Source organism: Oncorhynchus keta, chromosome 15 (genome assembly GCF_023373465.1).
Source record: "Oncorhynchus keta strain PuntledgeMale-10-30-2019 chromosome 15, Oket_V2, whole genome shotgun sequence".
NCBI classification, from domain to species: domain Eukaryota; kingdom Metazoa; phylum Chordata; class Actinopteri; order Salmoniformes; family Salmonidae; genus Oncorhynchus; species Oncorhynchus keta.
Window position 1 is genome coordinate 30,577,932 of NC_068435.1, and position 21,831 is coordinate 30,599,762.

A 21,831-nucleotide genomic window follows, 5' to 3' on the forward strand; every position below is an offset into this window, starting at 1 on the left:
TGAGAAGCATAAAGACTACAATACGTCAGACTGGAATGAATGGACTGATCAGATAGTCAATAGTACATTTCATTTAATGTCACTACTTCACAGTGATCAAGATGCAACCCTGCTCCTTTAGCACAAACAGAGCAAGGTGTGATGAAGTCACCTCCTGATAAAAAGACTAGATTTCCCGGTGAGAAGATCACACGACCTTCATCTGGAGGTGTGGAATTCTGAATAGATGACCAAATATGGTCACGTAGAGGACGCAGTGATTCAAAGTAACTGACTTAACTCATTCCATCTTTATAAACATGAGAGTATAGACGAGTTAAAGTAATCATATAAATCACAATTATTTTGAAGTTATTTCTTAATGAGTGTAGAAGTTGACTGAACTTAACCCTTTGTGAAATACAACCCAAGTGTACAAGGAAGTGTTAGGCATTTGGCAACAACATGTAGTCAAATCTGGATAATTCTACACACACAAACTTGTGATTCCTACTAGTACACAGGGCTGGGGCACTCCTAGTTAGCTATTTGGTGACATCATCAGCTCTACCAGCTCATCTCTCAGCAAGATGCCAGAGTACTGAGACAACACGTGAGCGAGGCAGGCGGGGGCAAGCCTGGGGAACACACTGCAGCCAGAGAGTGATATCATCAAGTATCGTCTGCTTAGACACTGTTCAACATCCCAGGATCACATGTGCTCTGGAATGATACAGTATGATGCAACAAGTATGATGCAACAAGCTAAGGCCTATGTTCAGGTTTGATATGATTTCTATGTGCTGTAGATATACAAAATACTGTGATCTCCCTAACACACGGTATACTATTGTGATTAGCCAAATGAATAGGAGTATGGTCGTCAACATTTACGATTCATTATGTTAAAATAATAAATTGGCAATATAGGCAACTAAATTTATCCAATGACCTAGCTAAAATGAAGACTAGTTAAATAGTTTAATTCAAAATCACATCACAGGCTGGGAGAGAAGAAAAGTGACCTACATAGCTGGGGCAAGACAATGAGCTAACAATAACAGAGAAAGAAACAAATCAAGCTAGCCAAGTCTACCCACTGCTCCTGAGCACAATAACCCTAGCAAAAATGCTAACATACCGTATTTCTACTGACGCTACAGCGCAAAAATGCTAACATACTGTAGGCCTCATCAGTGATGGAACTCTGAGGTAGAAATACCACTGCATTTCATTAGTGATTCTGCTATGTTTTAAAAATAGGGTGGATATGGATGTGCTAGTCTTAATATGGCCCACTGCTTTGGAGTGCACACATCCTGGGCATTGCAGGTAAATGCACACATTAGCACAGCAAACATTCACACTTGTGCCAGCATTAAAAAAAAAGAGATTGAGACCATCAAATCCTCACCAAAAGAGTAATAATGAGTCATCACATCAATAGTGAGCTATATTCCTATCCCTTGCTCCATCAGTCTCTCTCTAGCGCGCTGCCTTTCTGTTTCTCCCAATGCTCTCCCTCTCCCTTGTCTGGATGGTGATAGGGGTTGTGTCAGGAGCCTCACATCAGCCCTGTCCGAATCTGACAGGCCAGTGCAGCGAACAAAGGCATTTACACAAACCTCTCCCCTACCGGGGCTTACCGCCCGCCGAAGAGCTCACTGAATGGCTGGCTGGCAAGCACTGGGGAGATCATTAAGGGAGGGGAAACAGAGAGGAGGTTGGTTATGTTCTCTTACTAACCATACCCTCAGTGTTTCCCCATGCAGGTACAGTAAGGCCCCTAAGCAGCAGCCAGTGCCCAAACATACCATGTCCAATACTTTCAGGCGGGGAATGACAGATGGAAGCTAGATGGAAGGGAGCACTTTTCCTACGTAATTAAAGGGGAATTACTGTCACACACTCCAGAGCCTTTTGAGTCACCAGGGTAAAACCCAAGTCACACAGAGAGTAGCTCCATATAGTGCAGCACTGCGTCGTGTCTCTAGGTAAGATGAAACCACACTAAAAAAATAGACAGTAGCTTCCATGGTGGTTTCCATGGGGAAATACCGTTGTTGACAGTGAACCCTGCAAAGTTTTACCTGGATTACAGTCCCTCTGTCTAGATTGACGTTTGTGTACGATTAACAAAGCAAAAATAAGACCGACAAGATTATGACTACGCACTCACAGCCACACTTTAGGAGAAGGAAGAAGAAAGGATTCCATTGACGTGGGAAATCTTGGGAGTGCAAGGCAAGGTGACACAACCATGATGAAATACCTTTGGTGTATGGTCACTCCCTTGGTCCAGTCATGTACCGTTGACCTAGCACATTTCATTGACGGTAACGCTAGCGCATTAGAGTCTATTCATTTACATTTCTGCCATATACACAGATGTGCCAACACTGCCCCGAAGCTCTGTCCAAACGTTAATAGGCTATGTCTCGCTTGCGATACGGTTTTGTAAGCGTTTTGGAACTTGACAATTCTTTCTTGCTGATGTGATGGCTAAGACTAAAATGATAAATTACCACAGATCTTTATAGGGTTAGGGTTCCCACGCGGCCATATTTCCATGTTAGAGCGCTTGTTTACGGAAGACAGAGGTGACCACCTGTTCTAATTAGCCATCTAGCATCTCCGAATACCCGTGTGTAACAAAAGAAGGATCCCAGAAAGAAAAAATATGTAATGCTGTCGGCTGGTTAAAACCAGTGTACACTGTGTTTGGAAAACATTAAGGACACCTGCTCTTTCCATGACATGGACTGACAAGGTGGTGAACCCAGATGAAAGCTAAGATCCTTTATTGAGGTCACTTGTTAAGTACTTGAAATTAAATTATGGGCAGAAAGACAAATTCAACTCCATCCTTCATCGAATCAGATGGCCTATTCATCACAAATCCATTTGATGTTGCCAATTATTTTGTATGATTATTTCATTGGCAAAGTGGACAAACTTATGCGGGAAATGCCAACAAACGAACAGTGAGCAATTGTATTCATGCATAAAAAAAAAATCTAATAATGAAAGAAAAGCAGTGCAATTTTGAATTTAGTAAAGTTAGTGTGGGAGAGGTGGAAAAATCATCAATCAATAATGACAAACCTCCTGGCATTGACAACTTAGATGGAAAACAACTGAGGATGGTTGCTGTATCTATAGCCACTCCTATCTGTCATATTTTTTTTATCTGAGCCTAGAGGAAAGTCGTTGTCCTCAGGCCTGGAAACAAGCCAGAGTAATTCCGCTACCCAATAGCAGTAAAGCAGCCTTTACTGGTTCTAACAGCAGACCTATAAGCTTGCTGCCAGCTCTTGGCAAACTGTTGGGAAAAAAATGGTGTTTGACCAAATACAATGCTATTTATCTGTAAACAAATTAACAACAGGCTTTCAGCATGCTTATGGAGAAGGGCACTCAACATGTCCTGCAGTGACACAAATGACTGATCGGTTGAAATAAATTGATAAATAAGACTGTGGGAGCTGTACTGTTAGATGTCTGTGCAGCCTTTGATATTATTGACCATAACCGGTGGTTGAAAAGAACTGGTGTTATGGCTTTTCAACCTCAGCTCTGAATACACGATATGGCAATCTAATAGAACTCAAAGGGTTCTCTTTAATGGAAGCTTCTCTCATGTCAAACATGTAACGTGTGGTGTACCGCTCTCTAGGCCAATGACCTGCCACTGGCATTGAACAAAGCATGTGTGTCTATGTATGCTGGTGATTCAACCATATACACATCAGTAACCACAAGCACAGTTAATGAAGCCCCTGAAACTCTTAAACAAAGAGTTAAGTCTGTTCTGGAATGTTTGGCCAGTAATAAACCGGTCCTGGACATCTCTAAAACTAAGAGCATTGTATTTGGTACAAATCATTCCTTAAGTTCTAGACCTCAGCTGAATATGATAATTAAGGGTGTGGCTGTAGAACAAGTTGAGGAGGCTAAATTACTTGGCGTTACTTTAGATTGTGAACTGTCATGATCAAAACATATAGATTCAATGGTTGTAAAGATGGGGAAAAGTCTGGTCGTAATAAAGAGATGCTCTGCTTTTTTGACACCACACTCAAAAAGGCAAGTTCTGCAGGTTCTAGTTTTGTCTAATCTTGATTATTGTCCAGCCTTGTGGTCCAGTGCTGCAAGGAAAGACCTAGTTAAGCTGCAGCTGGCCCAGAACAGAGAGACACATTTTGCTCTTAATTGTAATCAGAGGGCTGATATAAATACTATGCATACCAGTCTCTCTTGGCTAAGAGTTTAGGAGAGACTGACTGCATCACTTCTTTTTATAAGAAATATTGTGTTCAAAATCCCAAATTGTTTGCATAGTCAATTTACGCACAGCTCTGACACACACTTATCCCATGAGACATGCAATTTTCACAATCCCCAACTCCTGAACAAATTCTAGAATGTGTACAGTATTATATTGCTCAAATAAACAGCAACCCTGGTTTCAAAAATCAGATAACGCAACACCTTGCGGCACAATGCCTCTCCCATATTTGACCTAGATAGTTAGTTATGTATTGATATGTAGGTTACATGTGCCTTTACATTTTTTTATATAGTTCTGTCTTTGAGCTGTTCTTGTCTATTGATGTTCTGTATTATGTGTCATGTTTTGTGTGGACCCCAGGAAGAGTAGTTGCTGCTTTTGCAACAGCTAATGGGGATCCTAATAAAATACCTCCCAAAAATACACAGAAAAACAATATGAAGGGGAGGATACAGTTTAAAGGATTTTTAAGCCTTGAGAAAATTGGAGACGTGGATTGTGTATGTGTGCAATTCAGAGGATGAATGGGCAAGACAAAATAAGTGCCTTTGAACGGGGTCTGGTAGCAGGTGCCAGGCGCAACGGATTGGGTCAAGAACTGCAATGCTGCTGCGTTTTTCATGCTCAACAGTTTCCTGTGTGTATCAAGAATGGTCCACCACCCAAAGGACATCCAGCCAATGTGACCACTGTGGGAAGCATTGGAGTCAACATGAGCCAGCATGCCTGTGGAAAAGTGTACACCTTGAAGAGTCCATGCCCAGACAAATTGAGGCTTTTCTGGTGTGGGGACGACTACATATTAGGAAGGTGTCCTTAATGTTTTGTACACTCAGTGGATTTTGCAAATTTGAAATTATATTGATGTGATATGAAAGTAGAGGGATTTATGTTTCTACAACCGTATGGCAATTGAGAATCGATTCACGTTTAGATTGAGAATGACAGTTTTGGCTGCCAGAGCCAGTTACCTCTGAACAGAACATATGAAGTCCTAGGACATTATAAAGCAGTAGCCTCGCCTACACTCCTTAACAGTACATCTTGAACTATCCTTGACCCAAATACTACATGGTTCTTCCCAGGTTTTCCCACACCACACGTCTCAGCTGTGTTGATATGAGAGTCTAGATACCTGGCATACACAATTCTTCAATTTGCCCTGAAAAATGTAGATGTTTTGTGAATATAACTTTTTTGGAAAGTCTAAATATGCCTATCCTGTACATAACAGTATTATGAATTTAGTGATATAGGGTTTGGATAACAACAGTGCCAATATCTGAAGAGAACCCGCATTAGTAGAGTTGTGGCAATACAGAGGGGAGACGCAGAATGTGACGTATACCGCCTCCACATTAAAAACAACAATATAGGCAACGGTATAGCTCAACTTAAATGACTTGACTAGCTGGTAAAAAATAAATAAAACTCCACCCATTCCATAGAGTAATTATTCCAAACTGTATTGGTTGTCATTTGCACAACTTGAATGGCGAGTTCAGACATAATCTAGACAAATATGTAAAGCAAATATAGCACAGCCAAACCATGGGTATGCTACAAATCAATTATACCAATCACTCTAACTGCGTGATGACCGTGTGATAGTTTTAACAAGTAGACAGCCAATGTAGTCCCGACATAATGAATCCTCTCAGCACATAACCTTCATGGAAAATCCCCATATCCTTGCTCTGCCTCTCTGCTGTGTGTTCCTCAACAACACTGTCGGAGAATGAAATTCAGTCGGTTTGAACTCCAGGTTCGTACATAGTCTTTTACCACCGTTGCCGGAGTGATTCAGTGGCACTCCTTAGAGCGTACGAACACTCTACAGTATTTACTCAGCAATCACTGGGATGGCAGTTGATAATGAGTGGAAAAACAGGATAGAGAAAGACAGGGCGGAGAGGTGGAGATTGGAGAGAGAGAGCGAGAGAAAAAGAGGGTGGAGGGGGACAAAAGAGTTGGCGAGACAGACAAGAGGGTGGGCCTTAATTGAATTGTGTCCATACATACACAGTATCTAGTCAGCATACAGTGAGACGACTTTGCGAAAGCTATGTAAACAAGCAACCATTGAATGCAATTATCAAACACAAAACAACCTGACAGAAGGTCCCAGCCGTCTATTTTGGGAACACTGCGAGGCTTTTCAAGGTAGACGGTGTGGAGTAAATTAGAATGACAAGAAGGGGCCCCCCTTCTGTTCCGCCCCCCCGCACATCAACCACAAGACTAGTTATCAGGACGCTATCTCCTCCTCCTCCACCCCACCCTCTCCTCGCTAGCTGGGTAAATGCATTTCAGCGGGAATGAGCGCCAGGACCGACTGGAACGGCTTTCTAGGGTAGATTATCACTCATCAAACCTTTACTGTGGAGAGAAAAGGTCACAAGGATTCATCTCTGACTGTTATGGAGTGTACAGTACACAGTTCCAGTGAAGCACTACAGTGGGCAAGGCCAGCGAGTACAGCGGAGCGGACAGGTTATCACCTTGCCACCTCCTCTGTTTCCATCTCAGTATCTGTCACTCAGTCTATTGGTTAACAGTAATGAGAGGACAAACCAAGGAAGTGAGCTTGATTTAGAAAAACTGCACTCATTTCAAAGCTGTTCTGCACTTGTTGGGAGTGCTTCGGAGGGACTTCCAAAAAGTGGAAAGTCAGCCATTCTCTGTCAGTTGATACCTCCTCAGAAGGAGGTCACACCCTTTAAAATAGAATCTGTATGCTATCCGAGGCTACATTTACACTGAAAGGCACTTTGATCAAGGGTATTTGGCTCCACAGGAACACAGGCAAAGTCAAGCTGGGATGACCTTTAAAAAAAAAAAAAAATGTTAATGTTTTTTATAACTTTCCACTCAGTCTACCAGTAATGCGATGTCGTCTTTCCTAGAACTATAACCCAGACCAAAACAAACCTAGTGTAACTGACCCCATCAAAAGGGTGAGCCTGACACAACTCTGACAGTGTTCGTGTAATAGACCAGACAGGCTGCAGGTACCTTATTGCTGCTTTGCCTCCCTCTGTGTTTAGTACATATTCAACAGCCTCTGACCCTCTGCTGACCCTCCACAAACATGACCCACATTGGAAAGGCTAGGGCTGCGTCTGAAGTGGTACTCTGTTCCCTATATAGTGTGCTACTACTGACACAGAGCCCTGGTTCAAAGTAGGGTACTATATAGAGAATAGGGTGCCATTTTAGACACAACTTAGGTTTCCACACAGGTACATATACTTGCAGTCATCGCTATCAACGCAGAGGCCTGGTGGAAATGGGGATGAGTGACAACACAGATCGATAGCTAGGACCTATGGAAGCTGCTGCAACAGCATCTACATAACCCACATAGGAAAGGCAGCGTCTCTCTCTGTGGGGTGATAGGTTTCCACAGCTCCTTCTGAAACGCTTGCAGTCCTCTCCAGTGATACAGGGGCCTGTCCTAACAGTTTACAGGCAACTAGAACTAACAGCAGCTGTTGGAAAGAACACACCCCTCACACCATATTGACACCTCGTCACTAGGGTTTTCCCTAATCTGGGTCCCAAATGGCACTCTATTCCCTACTGTACATAGTAAACCACTTTTAACAAGAGCCCTAGAGAATAGGGTGCCATTTGGGATGTAGCCCCTAGTCAGGTAATATGGCCCTACTCATAGTCATAACACCATCTGTTGATATATAGAATCCCAACGCCAACTCAAGACATGGGGGTCTGTCTAATATAACACACTCCACAAAGACAAGGCTATGGAAACCAACAACTGCCCACACTGCAGCACATCCATTACCACAACACTAATTGAAATTCTCACAAAACAGATAAATCAATTGACTGTACAGCATAGCAAAGGCATGGAGAAAAGCACGGTGTACTAGGCCTGCAGGACTTACTGAAGACTTACTGAGGATGTAGAGGGAGAGGATGATGCCTGCCAGGCAGAAGCCCTCGAAGAAGCGCAAGGTGCTGAACATGGGAACGTTGACCGAGAAGGCCACAGTCAGACCAAACACCAGCATGAACAGGACCGAGATGATCAGGACCGGGTGGCGCCCAAACCTGAGGATGGTGGGAGGGGAGAGAGATAAGGGGGGAGATGTCCCATATTTAAAACAATACAAGCTAAAGACTTCGAGTCGGCCCTTTAAGGTATTTTATTGTTTCGGTGCATTAGCAAGAAACACACTGAACACTCCTGAACTGAATGTCTATTCAAATATATTAACTTTATTATGTAGTACCGGTAGTTAGAAATAAGACTCACCAGTCTGCCAGGACCCCAAAGACCAGGTATCCGAATATGGAGCCCACAAGCAGAGAGAACTTAGCGATGTGGACCTTCCATGCCGAGTCACACACCAGACTCCACTGTAAAGGAAGATTAAGAACATATGAAGGTTAGGCTACTATTGGCCATCCAATGTAAACAACAGATGTGTTGTTTCTGCTTTATCCAGAGCCATCTGAAACACACACACACACACAGAGAGAGAGAGGGCAGCCATAATACGGCGTAGGGAGAAAGAACACGTTAACATCAGTCATTTCATATTCAGACTGGAATTAATTATCTCAGCCAAGGTGGAAAAAAAGCACCACCTGATGGTTGGTGAACTCAGAAAAGTGCTGGTTTAAACTACAGACAAATCGCCTCGGGTCCCCGGTCACAGGGAAAATGACGCAGCAGGAGACACTCAAGTCACTCATTTATTGCCACAAACACAGCATTGAATTGTTAGTACTATTGTTGATAATGGTGGAAGCTATTTTTTTTAAAAATATTGTTTTTCATTGATGCACTAGCACCCCACCCACCCATGTTAGGAGAAGTGTCCAGAGTTTGCAGTACAGTATGCAATCTTCTGCTAAAGTGTACTCCACTTGAATGAAGGTATCCACATCTCTCTTGGAAGAACTAAGACCTGTTAGGGTGGAACTATGTTTTTGTAATTGTCCCTGCCTAACCCACCCATTGGCCTGGGATCAGGTGGGCTGGTTCAACAGTTGGGAGAAATGTCCTAGCATGTTCTTAGAGCAGCCCATACTCCCTCCAGCAGGCCTTACAACACAAAATAAACAATCCCTGACTATTTATTTAACTAGGCAAGTCAGTTAAGAACAAATTCTTATTTACAATGACTGTCTACCAGAAGGCAAAAGGGACAAAAGAAGATTGTGGACTACAGGAAATAGAGGGCCGAACACACAGACAGGACTGTAGTGGAGCGGGTTTGAGAGCTTCAAGTTCCTTGGTGTCCACATCACCAACAAACGTCAAAATGGTCCAAACACACCAAGACAGTCGTGAAGAGGGCATGACAATGCTCACGACTTTTCAGAGTGCGTACAGTCCAGAACATCACTGGGGCCAAGTTTCCTACCATCCAGGACCTCTATACTAGATGGTGTAAGAGGAAGGACCCCCCAAAACATTGTCAAAGACACCAGTCACCCAAGTCATAAGCTTTGCTCAAATACTCATACTTACAGCACTATCGGTTTTATTTTTTTTATTTCACCTTTATTTAACCAGGTAGGCTAGTTGAGAACAAGTTCTCATTTGCAACTGCGACCTGGCCAAGATAAAGCACAGCAGTGTGAACAGACAACACAGTTACACATGGAGTAAACAATTAACAAGTCAATAACACAGTAGAAAAAAAGGGGAGTCTATATACAATGTGTGCAAAAGGCATAAGGAGGTAGGCGAATAATTACAATATTGCAGTTTAACACTGGAGTGATAAATGATCATGTACAGGTAGAGATATTGGTGTGCAAAAGAGCAGAAAAGTAAATAAATAAAAACTGTGGGGATGAGGTAGGGGAAAATGGGTGGGCTATTTACCAATAGATTATGTACAGCTGCAGCGATCGATTAGCTGCTCAGATAGCTGATGTTTGAAGTTGGTGAGGGAGATAAAAGTCTCCAACTTCAGCGATTTTTGCAATTCGTTCCAGTCACAGGCAGCAGAGTACTGGAACGAAAGGCGGCCGAATGAGGTGTTGGCTTTAGGGATGATCAGTGAGATACACCTGCTGGAGCGCGTGCTACGGATGGGTGTTGCCATCGTGACCAGTGAACTGAGATAAGGCGGAGCTTTACCTAGCATGGCCTTGTAGATGACCTGGAGCCAGTGGGTCTGGCGACGAATATGTAGCGAGGGCCAGCCGACTAGAGCATACAAGTCACAGTGGTGGGTGGTATAAGGTGCTTTAGTGACAAAACGGATGGCACTGTGATAAACTGCATCCAGTTTGCTGAGTAGAGTGTTGGAAACGATTTTGTAGATGACGTCGCCGAAGTCGAGGATCGGTAGGATAGTCAGTTTTACTAGGGTAAGCTTGGCAGCGTGAGTGAAGGAGGCTTTGTTGCGGAATAGAAAGCAGACTTGATTTGATTTTCGATTGGAGATGTTTGATATGGGTCTGGAATGAGAGTTGAGTCTAGCCAGACACCTAGGTACTTATAGGTGTCCACATATTCAAGGTCGGAACCATCCAGTGTGGTGATGCAAGTCGGGCATGCGGGTGCAGGCAGCGATCGGTTGAAAAGCATGCATTTGGTTTTACTAGCGTTTAAGAGCAGTTGGGAGGTCACGGAAGGAGTGTTGTATGGCATTGAAGCTCGTTTGGAGGTTAGATAGCACAGTGTCCAATGACGGGCCGAAAGTATATAGAATGGTGTCGTCTGCGTAGAGGTGGATCAGGGAATCGCCCGCAGCAAGACCAACATCATTGATATATACAGAGAAAAGAGTCGGCCCGAGAATTGAACCCTGTGGCACCCCCACAGAGACTGCCAGAGGACCGGACAGCATGCCCTCCGATTTGACACAATGAACTCTGTCTGCAAAGTAATTGGTGAACCAGGCAAGGCAGTCATCCGAAAAACTGAGGCTACTGAGTCTGCCGATAAGAATATGGTGATTGACAGAGTCGAAAGCCTTGGCAAGGTCGATGAAGACCGCTGCACAGTACTGTCTTTTATTGATGGCGGTTATGATGTCGTTTAGTACCTTGAGTGTGGCTGAGGTGCACCCGTGACCGGCTCGGAAACCAGATTGCATAGCGGAGAAGGTACGGTGGGATTCGAGATGGTCAGTGACCCGTTTGTTGACTTGGCTTTCGAAGACCTTAGATAGGCAGGGCAGAATGGATATAGGTCTGTAACGTGATTGAGTATATAGTATGTTTATTGGTCATAGTGTGGATATTAGTTAGTATGACAAAAGTTTCCGGATGTCGTACTAAATTCACCAAAATAAGAAGCACACACGCAAAGGACACTAATTCTGTAGTTTAGAACCATAATTCAATTCTTCATGAAATGGACATGGTTCACATTGTTTCCAGATTTTAAGAAAATGGCGGAAAATATGCAGTCGAAGTACAATGAGAGCAGATACAAATTCATTGCTTTAACTAATTATGACAAATGTTATGAAAATGTTGAGCAATGCAATAAACTAATGACTTTTCAAATAAGTTACCTTATATATGTTATATTGGCTGACAATTTGGTAGCTACACTGTCCTTACGAACCACATAGCATCTCAGTATAGCAGTATGTACTGGTATGTTGTAGCTAGCTACCTAATGTTAGTTGGCTACTTAAACATCATACTTGCCAGTATATTAACTATAGGCTCACTACCTACCCAACGTTTATTGATTTGATTATTCCCATCATTCTTAGCTTAGCTAAATGGTATAGTTGTTCTGCTTTCTCATTTGACAATCGGGTGCTTTCATAAATTCGCTCTGGCTATTTACTCTGAATTCGGAGCACTCACGTTTGAGTGTCCACAGTGCAGAATAAATCATTTACAAGCGCTAAACACCCTTTGAATATGGCCAGTGTCAGTAAAAAAAAAGGTATTTAAATTGTTGCCAGCAGCACAGTTAGTCACCAACGCTCTGGATAACATGAAAACTGCCTAAACAGCTCTGCCACCATGAGACACTGGATTCTGAGCCCAGGCTCAGTCACAGCTGTTGGTTAAGGGATTATAAGTAAGCATTTCACAGTTCGATCTACACCAGTTGTATTCGGATCATGTGACAAATACAATTGGATTGTCTCTAGAAGCGCTGCGCCGCCCTGTGTGATCAGGGTGATTGCAGGCTGGTGTCCATTGCCTGGATAGCTGCCCTGTGAGCACAGCAGGGGGTGCTGCATTTGCTGTGGGGAATCTCGTCTGGATGCAGCAGATCCGTGGGTCCCTGGACCAACAAGCTCAGCTTTGTCTTAACAGCTACATGACTGCCTGCAAAACATGATCGAACAAGCTGGACTGGGGTGATGAGGTGCGAGTAATCAGAGGTGTCACTTGGTTCAGCTCCTGAAGTGGCAGTCGCCTGATCCATCTGAACAACCGCTGGCTATGAAGAGGTGTCGGGATATTTGGACCTATACTTCTACATGTGCACTTAATGGAGTACAACGAGGTGCTATCCACCACAGATCGTCTCCTGAAGTTACAGAGCCTCACAGTGAGCTTGGCTGCACCGTCAACAGTGGCTCTTGTCCTTCAGCCACTTGAGGCTCTGCTCGACAGTCATTGAGTTGAATCTCTAACACCTGATGAGGTGGTTGTCCTTGCTTTTGCACAGGGGCAATACGCGTTGGCCTCTGCTGTGGGCTGTGTAAGTGGTAGTTCCTGTGCAGGTGTCTTTGAAGCCCCATAGTATAGCAGCACCGGGGTGTTTCTGCTCAAAGGCTGCAGGCTTGTCCCATTGTTTAATGGCACTGGCTGCTCTGGCACTCTGCTTCCATCTTCAGCCATTGTGCTAGGTACAAGTGCTTCCAGGCAGGCAGGCAGGTATGTATGTATGCATGTGACTGACGTTGGCCCTGTATTCAGAGCTTCCCCAGAAGACAACTTTGGAGCCACAGGACTCGATTACCCCTGGGCCAAAGTGAACAGGGCATGCTCACTAAGGTCTTGATGAGAAAAGAAAACTGACAGTAGCCTTGTGTCCCCTGGCCAGATGTCTTGCAACTTCATGATGACAGATCTCCAGGGCAAGGTAATGTAGCTGGCCCCATTGCTGCTCAAGGTCTGCCATGGCAGCGGTGTATGGCACTGGGTCATGGAGTGAGATGGCCATGAGACGGGGATCAGGCAGCTTGAGGTGGTCGAGAAAGTGGTGAAACTTGACCAATGCGTCCTCATCGGGGAGCAACAGGTTTTCGAGGGCCACCTTGAAGAGAGCAAACTCCTGTCATCTTTGTTGAAATCAGGGAGCGACAGTGTCTCTAGGTGCAAGAAGGCGACGATCCGTGGCAGGTACTGTGGCAACCTTGGCCAGGGCCGAGGCTGGTCAGGTGGGTGCGGAGGTGGGTACATGTAGGCGGTAGTACCTAGATACAGCTACTGGCTCGTCCTGGTCATCTCTGCTGGTGCAGCTGCTGGCTCAGGGGCTGTACTAGCTGCTGAGGTGGGTACGTGGAAGCCACAGCGGCTGCATCCGGGTGGTAAGAGTAAGCTTCTCCATCTCCAGCGTCTCCAGGAGACCTTGGACGCCTGAGGCCTGTGACTAAGGATTGGGCCGGTCGAAAGCTTCAATGAGCACGTCAAAAGATCTCTCCGGGTAGGTGAGCCTCCTGAGCAGGCCGCCGTCATTCCCGCCATCCTCTTCTCGCCGGTGTGTGCTTGCATAACTCTGGTCAGGACCGCCCTGATCCAAGGCCAATAGTTGGCTGGGGAGCTGAGAGGACGGTGACTAGTCCCTACTGGTCATTTCTCCAGGTTAATTGTCTCTAATCAGTCTCAAATCAGGATGCCGGTGAGCAGACACGCGAAGGCAGACCCGTGAGTCCCTAGACCAGTGGTCACCAAACTACGGCCCGCGGGCCGGATACGGCCCGTCAGCACATTTGGCCCGGCCCTCTGAACAATACCAGCACATTTGGCCCGGCCCTCTGAACAATACCAGAGACGCAGGGTATTTAACCTCAGTGGACAAAATTCTTTTTTTTTTTTCCTATTTGGCGATAGCTTGCAAGGCCAAATACGAGCAGACAAACTCTCAAAGCTAAAAAGTGGACTACTATCTCAGCAGAATACATTTGTACGCCAAGCTCAGCTGAACCAGGCATCCGTTCGGGCCAGCTTTCGGGTTGCTAAACTGATAGCAAGAAGCGGTAAGCCTTTCACTGACGGAAGAGTTTAAGAAATGTATGGATGCTGTCGCGGAGGAGGTGTGTCCCGAGAAGAAAGATGCATTTAATGCCGTAAGTCTGTCGGCGAGTACAATCACCAGACGCGTTGAAGAAATCAAAACAAAACGGTCCCAGAGCTGATCGACCCAGAATGGAAATGGCACATCGCATTTTTAACAGACGTGACAGAAATACTTAACAGCCTTAACTTGCAGCTACAAGGCGAGGGGAAACTGAAAACCCCGATGAGATCAAGATTGACAGATGAACATTTGCATCAGTGCTTGAGACTGGCTGTAACTAGAATGGAACCTGATATTCAACTTCTCACCAGCCAGATGCAGGCCCACAGTTCACACTGATGAACATACATAGGTAAGCTCACTTTTCTGACTTGAATGAGTCATTCTGAGCATAAACAAATCTAATCATAATAAAATCTACTGGGATAAAATCCATCTTTACAACCATACTGGTAGTGAAATGTATTGTGCTGTGTAGGTGCTGTATCACTTAGTTCAGTTTCTCAACCTGCTTCTTTTGTGGTTTTCACAGGGAAGTTGATGAGAGAGAGCTGCAAACAGCGGTGTCTACAAGCCTACTGGAACCTACAAAAGGATTATAAGGAAGGAACACAAGAACTTTAAGAGACTGCTCATATGTGTCAGAGAGATTCTGCTCTGACAACTGAGCTGAACTTTTATCTCTTAAGATTGTGCATGGCACGATAGAAAGTTAATGTTCCATGGCTTTTTTTTCTATGAAGAACCCAGAGAGAGTTATTTAGTTATTATTTATTTCCTGTTTTTTCTGTGAAGAACTCAGAGAGGGTTATTTAGTTATTATTTATTTCATTAATAGTGTTATTTGTTTCCTGACTTTTTTTCTGTAAAGAACCTGGAAAGGGTTATTTGGTTATGTGTGGCTTTCTGGAAAACAATAAATGTTTTAAGCTCCCCTACGATCGTCACACTTTTTCTGTTACAAACTGACACCGGCCCCCCATCAGAGAAGGGAAAAGTTGTGGCCCTCACAGGAAAAAGTTTGGGGACCCCTGCCCTAGACCAACCAGCCCAACTTTGTAGTCTTAACAGCTACAGGACTGCCTGCAATACATGATCGAACAAGCTGGACTGGGGTGATGAGGTGCGAGTAATCAGCACTGATGAGAAGCAGAGGTGTCACTTGGTTCAGCTTCTGGAGTGGCAGTCACCTGAAGTGGTGGTGTTGCCTTTGAGCCTCAGCAAGGCAGGCAGGGTTAATCGTCTCTGATCCGTCTCGAATGACCATGGGAAAAAAAAGAAGTGTGCCACCTGTTGGTCGGTGAACTCAGAAAGGTGCAGGTTTAAATTAGAGACAATCGCCCCGGGTCCCCGATCACAGGGACAATGATGCAGCAGGAGACACTCAAGTCACACACACACACACACACACACACACAGCATTGAATTGTTAGTACTAGTGTTGATAATGGTGGAAGTGGAGGAAGTAAAAGTATAATTGTAATTTTTTCACATTGACACACTAGCACCCCACCATGTTAGGAGAAGTGTCCAGAGTTTGCAGTCAAGTATGCACTCTTCAGTTATGGTGTAAGAGCAGTGGGCAGCCCATTCCCCCCCTCTAGCAGGCATTGCACCTCAAAAGAATAAACAAGCCCCAACTATTACTATAAGGAGGATTTTCTGTGTGTGTTACTCAATACATCCAATAACTAAATGAAGCACATACATTATTTGCCAGACAGTATGGGGACTAAACGCATTAGCTACCTTGCTATAGAGCTTTGAAACGGGCAACAAAACCCCTGTTCCCAATCCAGTTTCCCCTAACCAAACTCCCACTTTGCCAACACTGCCTTTACCAGAGAGACTCAGCAAAGCACAGAAACGTTGTTTTAAAGCCTCCATTAAAAATGGTTCAGCCATGTAAATGTACTATAGCCTATAATGCAGCATTTCCTCTTCCAGCGCCTAGATCTCCCTCTGTGCGTAGGCTAGAATTACATATACACTCTGTCTGTGTACTCTCCCTCCGGCTGAGTACTGTAGTCCACTACCCCAGCAACAGTGGGATTCCCAGAATGCAAAGCATATTCTGCCACTCTAGATGATTTGCATTTGATTTATTTATAGATATAGTAGGTGCATACATATATGAACAGAACAAATCACACAACATTAATTAAGGAGATTTATTAGACATGATGTACAACTAATCGTATACGGAGTCATAGCTCCTGTACAAGTACTGTATGTGTACAGTACATAAAGTAGATGAATAAACTCACTTGAGAAAACTGATGATAATTTCACCCCAAATCTGTTTGACTTATCCACTCCTCTATCACCTGACAATTTGAGTCCAATGCAGCTGTGAATGAACTGAGAAGCAGTCTATTGGAGATGGTTACTAGGTTCCTGGTACTCTGGTCTGGAGCCCCTTCTGTGCATACAAATATGAGGAAGGAATATAACAATGGATATGAAGTGGGGACTGGGTTTGCACTTCTCCTTTGAAACTCAATGTCATTAGGCGATCAGGGTTTACAACCTCTTATAACCTCTGGCATAGTGACCTGTTGTGTTCAGAGTGGAAACTTCTGGAGGATTACTCATTGCCACCATGCAGTGATCATGAGACACATGTATGCCATGTCATTCATACCTTCAGTATCGATGTCACTATGGATCAAGACCAAGACGGGAGGCAAACAAGTTACTCAATGTTGCGCAATACCACATTAAAAAAAAGCCAAGGAAGTCTGCTCTGTCTTGGTCTGTGTCAAACTAGCGTGTTGAAAGTGTGGTGTGTGCGTTTGCGCTTCAGCGCTGGGACTGTGAAGAAGACCATGGGATATGGAGAACTCATGACTGTGCAGAATGGGGGACCAACCAGACCACGCGGTCGAGGTGACTGACTAAGCATGACCGATTAATGCGGTTCAAAGCAATTGACGACTGCAAGGTTGAAAGTAACCTTAACCATTAAATCAGCAAAGAAAGAGATGACCGGGCAAGAAGCCTGACCATATCTTAGTTAGAGGAACAGTATGTCTTAAAGCTAATCTTAAAATGTTAACCATGATAAAAAGCCTAACCATGCTTCCTTTCGTGCACTCATTCACTCACACTGAATTGAAGGCTCTGTGTTAGAAGGCAATGCCTTACTAATCCATTAGTTTGACAGGCAAGTGGAAGGACAAAAGGCCTATTTGTGCTCTGGGTCTGTGTGTGGCAGCAGTGGAGGGCATCAGGGCCTGAACACTGGCCCCGAGTGACAGCCCCAGTTCTGGGAGGAGACAGAGGGGGACAGGAGCCTCCCTGTATAAACCTCGCTGCTGTGTCTGTCGTTTAACCCCAGCGGTCACCCTGCATCAGTGATTCTGATTCATTTAACCCCAATGGTCACTCTGCATCAGTGATTCGGACTGGCCCTGACAAGGACGCTATGCACCAACTACAGCTACATGTACAGTACATGTCTAACTAAAGAGCGGTAGGGAGTAGAAAGAGGTAGGTGGGGGAGGTAATCAAATGCTTGACAGTGAATGAGGATTGGAAAGAGAAAGAGAATAAGGAACTATATTAAGGGAAAAATAGCAAGAAATTATATGCCTGACAGGGACTGTGAAGAGAGGGAGAGTGGAGTAGAAAGACTGATGCATAGTTACCACCTAGCAACAGACTCGCCTTGGTTATCAGTTCTTTCCTAATTAACAGTATACGTTTAGAAGGATTCTTTCATCTCTGGGATCAGGGAATATAGGAGAGTAGGTGGAGGTGTGAGTGACAGAGACGTCAAAGACCTTCCATTACCGATACATCCGTCATAGAATGAATATCCAAAAATATAATCCACAACTGTACCATCAGTGAGATCATTTTGATAATTAATATGCAACTCATTGAGAAATCCCCTAGGTTAGAAATGCCATATTCTAGAGCTATGTGAAGATTTTGATATCATATCCCAGATAAATATCATACCAGAATCAATTCTCAAGTTACAAAGGTTAAACAAATTACAGAAATGTTCAACGGGACTGTCTGGGACATACAATTTACATGCTGAGCAGACAATGGTGACATCCATTCAAAAACCAACTCAGGTCAAGTCTCTACTGTTAACGTTCATGGAAATAACGGGGCACCTTTTCTCTCGGGGGCACAAATAAATTAACAGTCTGAAGAAAAGTACCATTATTCCTCTACTGAAATGGATGGTTTTAGCCTTGGAGAACAGTGGCACGCTCAGTGACAGCAAAGGGACAACAGCCTTCTACCACACCACAATCTCCTTATGAAGGCCTGCTGTGTGTGTGTGTGTGTGTGTGTGTGTGTGTGTGTGTGTGTGTGTGTGTGTTTCCATGACAGAGCACACAGTGAAAAATGGTACCAGTGTCCGTCAGACCACTTTCTGAGAGAGAGAGAGAGAGAGAGACTTGATCAGATCAAACAAAAAAAAAAACTTGTCTTTGAGTTCTGCAGGACGCATGACGACACTCAAGACATTCTTACCATATCCTGAAAGTGTATACACAAGACATAGTCAAACACATCAAGGTTCAGAAGACATTCTTCAGTTTGGGTGTGTGTACACTAAGGTAATAGCATACTGGGTATGAGTCACCATGTACTGTGTAGAGAGAGAGACTAGACAATATTATTGGGCGGATAGTGGATGAAACGAGAGGCTTTTGTCCTTGTAGTGTGTCGGCATGCAGTGAACGATTACTGTACTGCCTGACTCTCATAGCTCCTTCTCTCTGTCTCTTACACACAAAGTGCTCCAGTCTAAATCAGCTATATTACCAGAACTGAAGAACCATATAATTCAATGTTTATTTTTAAATATAAATCTTAATGTTTGTCATCCTGCAGAGAGGGGGCTTGAGAGAAAGGGCGTGATTAGCTACTTCCCTCTGATCCTTGCAGGACATCAATTTATCCTAAAACCACTGTGACCAGGGCCAAAGGCTGAGCTGGGTCACATATTTAGTTGCATGTTTACTGGCTCTCTGCTCAAAAACACACCTCTTATCAGAATCGAACTCCCGCCAGCACACACATACATACAACGCCTGTACAAAGCTTTATCTTTCAGTGCCACAGGCAGGCCTCTTATCCTCCCACCTGACGTGTGTGTTTGCGTCTATCCAAAACAGATGTGTCGGTCTCCTGCAGTTCCACCCTGATCCTGGGTCTGTGGATAAGACAGGGCAGGCCAGTATATGGAAGATAGCCTTTGAGAATCTCTAAGGGTTCTTGTATTCACTCACAGGGCATTGTGGGGGCCATTATCCAGTCCTGCTACTCTGTCACTAAAGTGGAATTGGGTGCAAACCTTATCTCGCCGTACTTGTTTGAAAGTGAGGTGTCATAACATACAGTTAATCTTTTTCTACAGGTAAAGAATAAAGACTTTTGTAAAAAACGAAGAAGATATCTGCTTGGATATATACACATAACGTGTATGAGAATAGGGGTGCAAGCTTGGGGAGCTGTATATTCTAACATTTCTTATTTAAATTTGAGGAATTACTGCATGCTGTTATACTACAGAAATATAAAAATGAAACAACAATTTCAAAGATTTTACTGAGTTACAGTTCATATAAGGAAATCAGTCAACTTAAATAAATTCATTAGGCCATAATCAATGGATTTCACGACATGGAATACAGATGTGCCTCTGTCGGTCACAAATACCTTTTTTAAAAGGTAGGGGCGTGGATCAGAAACCCAGTCAGTATCTGGTGTGATCACCAATTGCCTCAGATATTGGCGGGAAATGGAACAGGCTGACATACAGAGCATCACAAACATGCTCAATGGGCCTCAGGATCTCATCACAGTATCTCTGTGCATTCAAATTGCCACTGATCAAACAAAATTACGTTTGTCTGTGGCTAATGCCTATCCATACCATAACCCCACAGTCAACATGGGGCACTCTGTTTACATCAGCAAATCACTCGCCCACAGGTGGCTTATGCTAGAGAAATTACTATACAACAGTCCCACCTAGATACTTCTACATTTTAAGAAGTGCTGTACCCCCTTCTCTGCCTTCTCCAACCACTAACTTAATTAGTATGGACAACCACAACATTCCTTGACCACACTGGGGTTTTTAGTCAGTATAGTCTAGATCAGTGGCCACCAACATTTTCTAAGTCAAGATCACTTTCTGTAGAAATGTGGTTTGGGCAGTAGGCTTAATTCATCATCACAGTATATTGGCTATATGCCTGGCCTGCCAATCTTGTTATTTATTCTCAGACCATATTATATTTAAATGCTCATGCTTTGATAACAAAATATATCAGTTAGTGTAGCATTTGCAAGGAACTGCAGAGGATGAATTGAAATAACTACCTTTAATTTTATTTTACTGGACTGATGTTAACTGCTTCTGATGGTCATGGTGCTTTCAAGACAACTAGGAACTCCCCCACCCCCCAAAAAATGTGAAGTCAAATCAAATCATGAGGTCAGTGATCTTCATGTTAGAAAGTCAGAGCTCTAGAAAGAGTTTGACTTGGAAGTTGGATCCAGTTTTTTACTATTTTTACTATTGCACATCAGTGATTTTAATGAACGATCCGCATGGGATAAGGCTTCTCCCCCCCCAAATAAAAAAATATCACTGAGGGAGTTTGATAATATGTTTGGTCTGTTCCCAGATGTACTTGTCACACACTACTTCCGCCTACCACAACACTCGTGGAAACCGCAGCGGCAATTTAAAATATGGCACCCAAGTCGAAGAAAACCAGGCACTGGGCAAGAGAGGAGACATTATGCCTCAAATCTGTGTTGGGGGAGCTGCGCTTCCAGCACCATTTTGAGGAAATGATTCACAACCATAAAAAGTTTGGGAATAAATATTTAAGCAGGTGTGTGAGGAATGTCCAGCCGTCAAGTCAACATTTGGCGACGATGCGAAGTACTGTGAACAAATAAACTATCGACAGAGCATTAAGCACAACAACAACAAATTGCTCAAACCCCCAGTACTGCCCGTACTTTAAAGAAATTGATGCAGCTCTGAGTAAGAGCATATTTTTATTGCATATCTGTTAGGTAAGCTAGCTAGCTAGCTACTGAATGCATGGCTAGTATGCTGGCTAGCCATCATTAGCTAGCTAGCTGGATCGATATTAAAAATACACTTGACGAGGTGATAATAAATAATAATAAAAACAGAGGGCTATCGATACACTTGGCTACTTATTTATTGCAGCTTTTATGTTTTGTAAGAGTGTTGAATGAAAACAGTGTATACAGTGCTGAATAAAAACTTAAAACATGAACTCATAAAAACAGCAGCTCTTTGCTGTATACTTTGACAGTCTCTCTCTGGTCATGA

The 21,831-nt window shown here is 43.8% G+C and overlaps 1 protein-coding gene across 4 annotated transcripts in view; it reads right to left on the reverse strand.

The window, feature by feature from the left end:
- LOC118394762 (solute carrier family 22 member 23-like) overlaps positions 1-21,831 on the reverse strand; it is a 457,726-nt gene that overhangs the window by 27,989 nt on the left and 407,906 nt on the right. For all 4 annotated transcript variants that reach the window (XM_052463844.1, XM_035788289.2, XM_052463846.1 and 1 more), the window contains exons 2-3: positions 8,553-8,656; positions 8,193-8,347 (exon numbers count right to left, since the gene is read on the reverse strand). In XM_052463844.1, coding sequence (XP_052319804.1) covers positions 8,193-8,307 — 115 coding nt within the window. In that variant the 5' untranslated portion in view covers positions 8,308-8,347; positions 8,553-8,656. The remainder of the gene's footprint in view (positions 1-8,192; positions 8,348-8,552; positions 8,657-21,831) is intronic.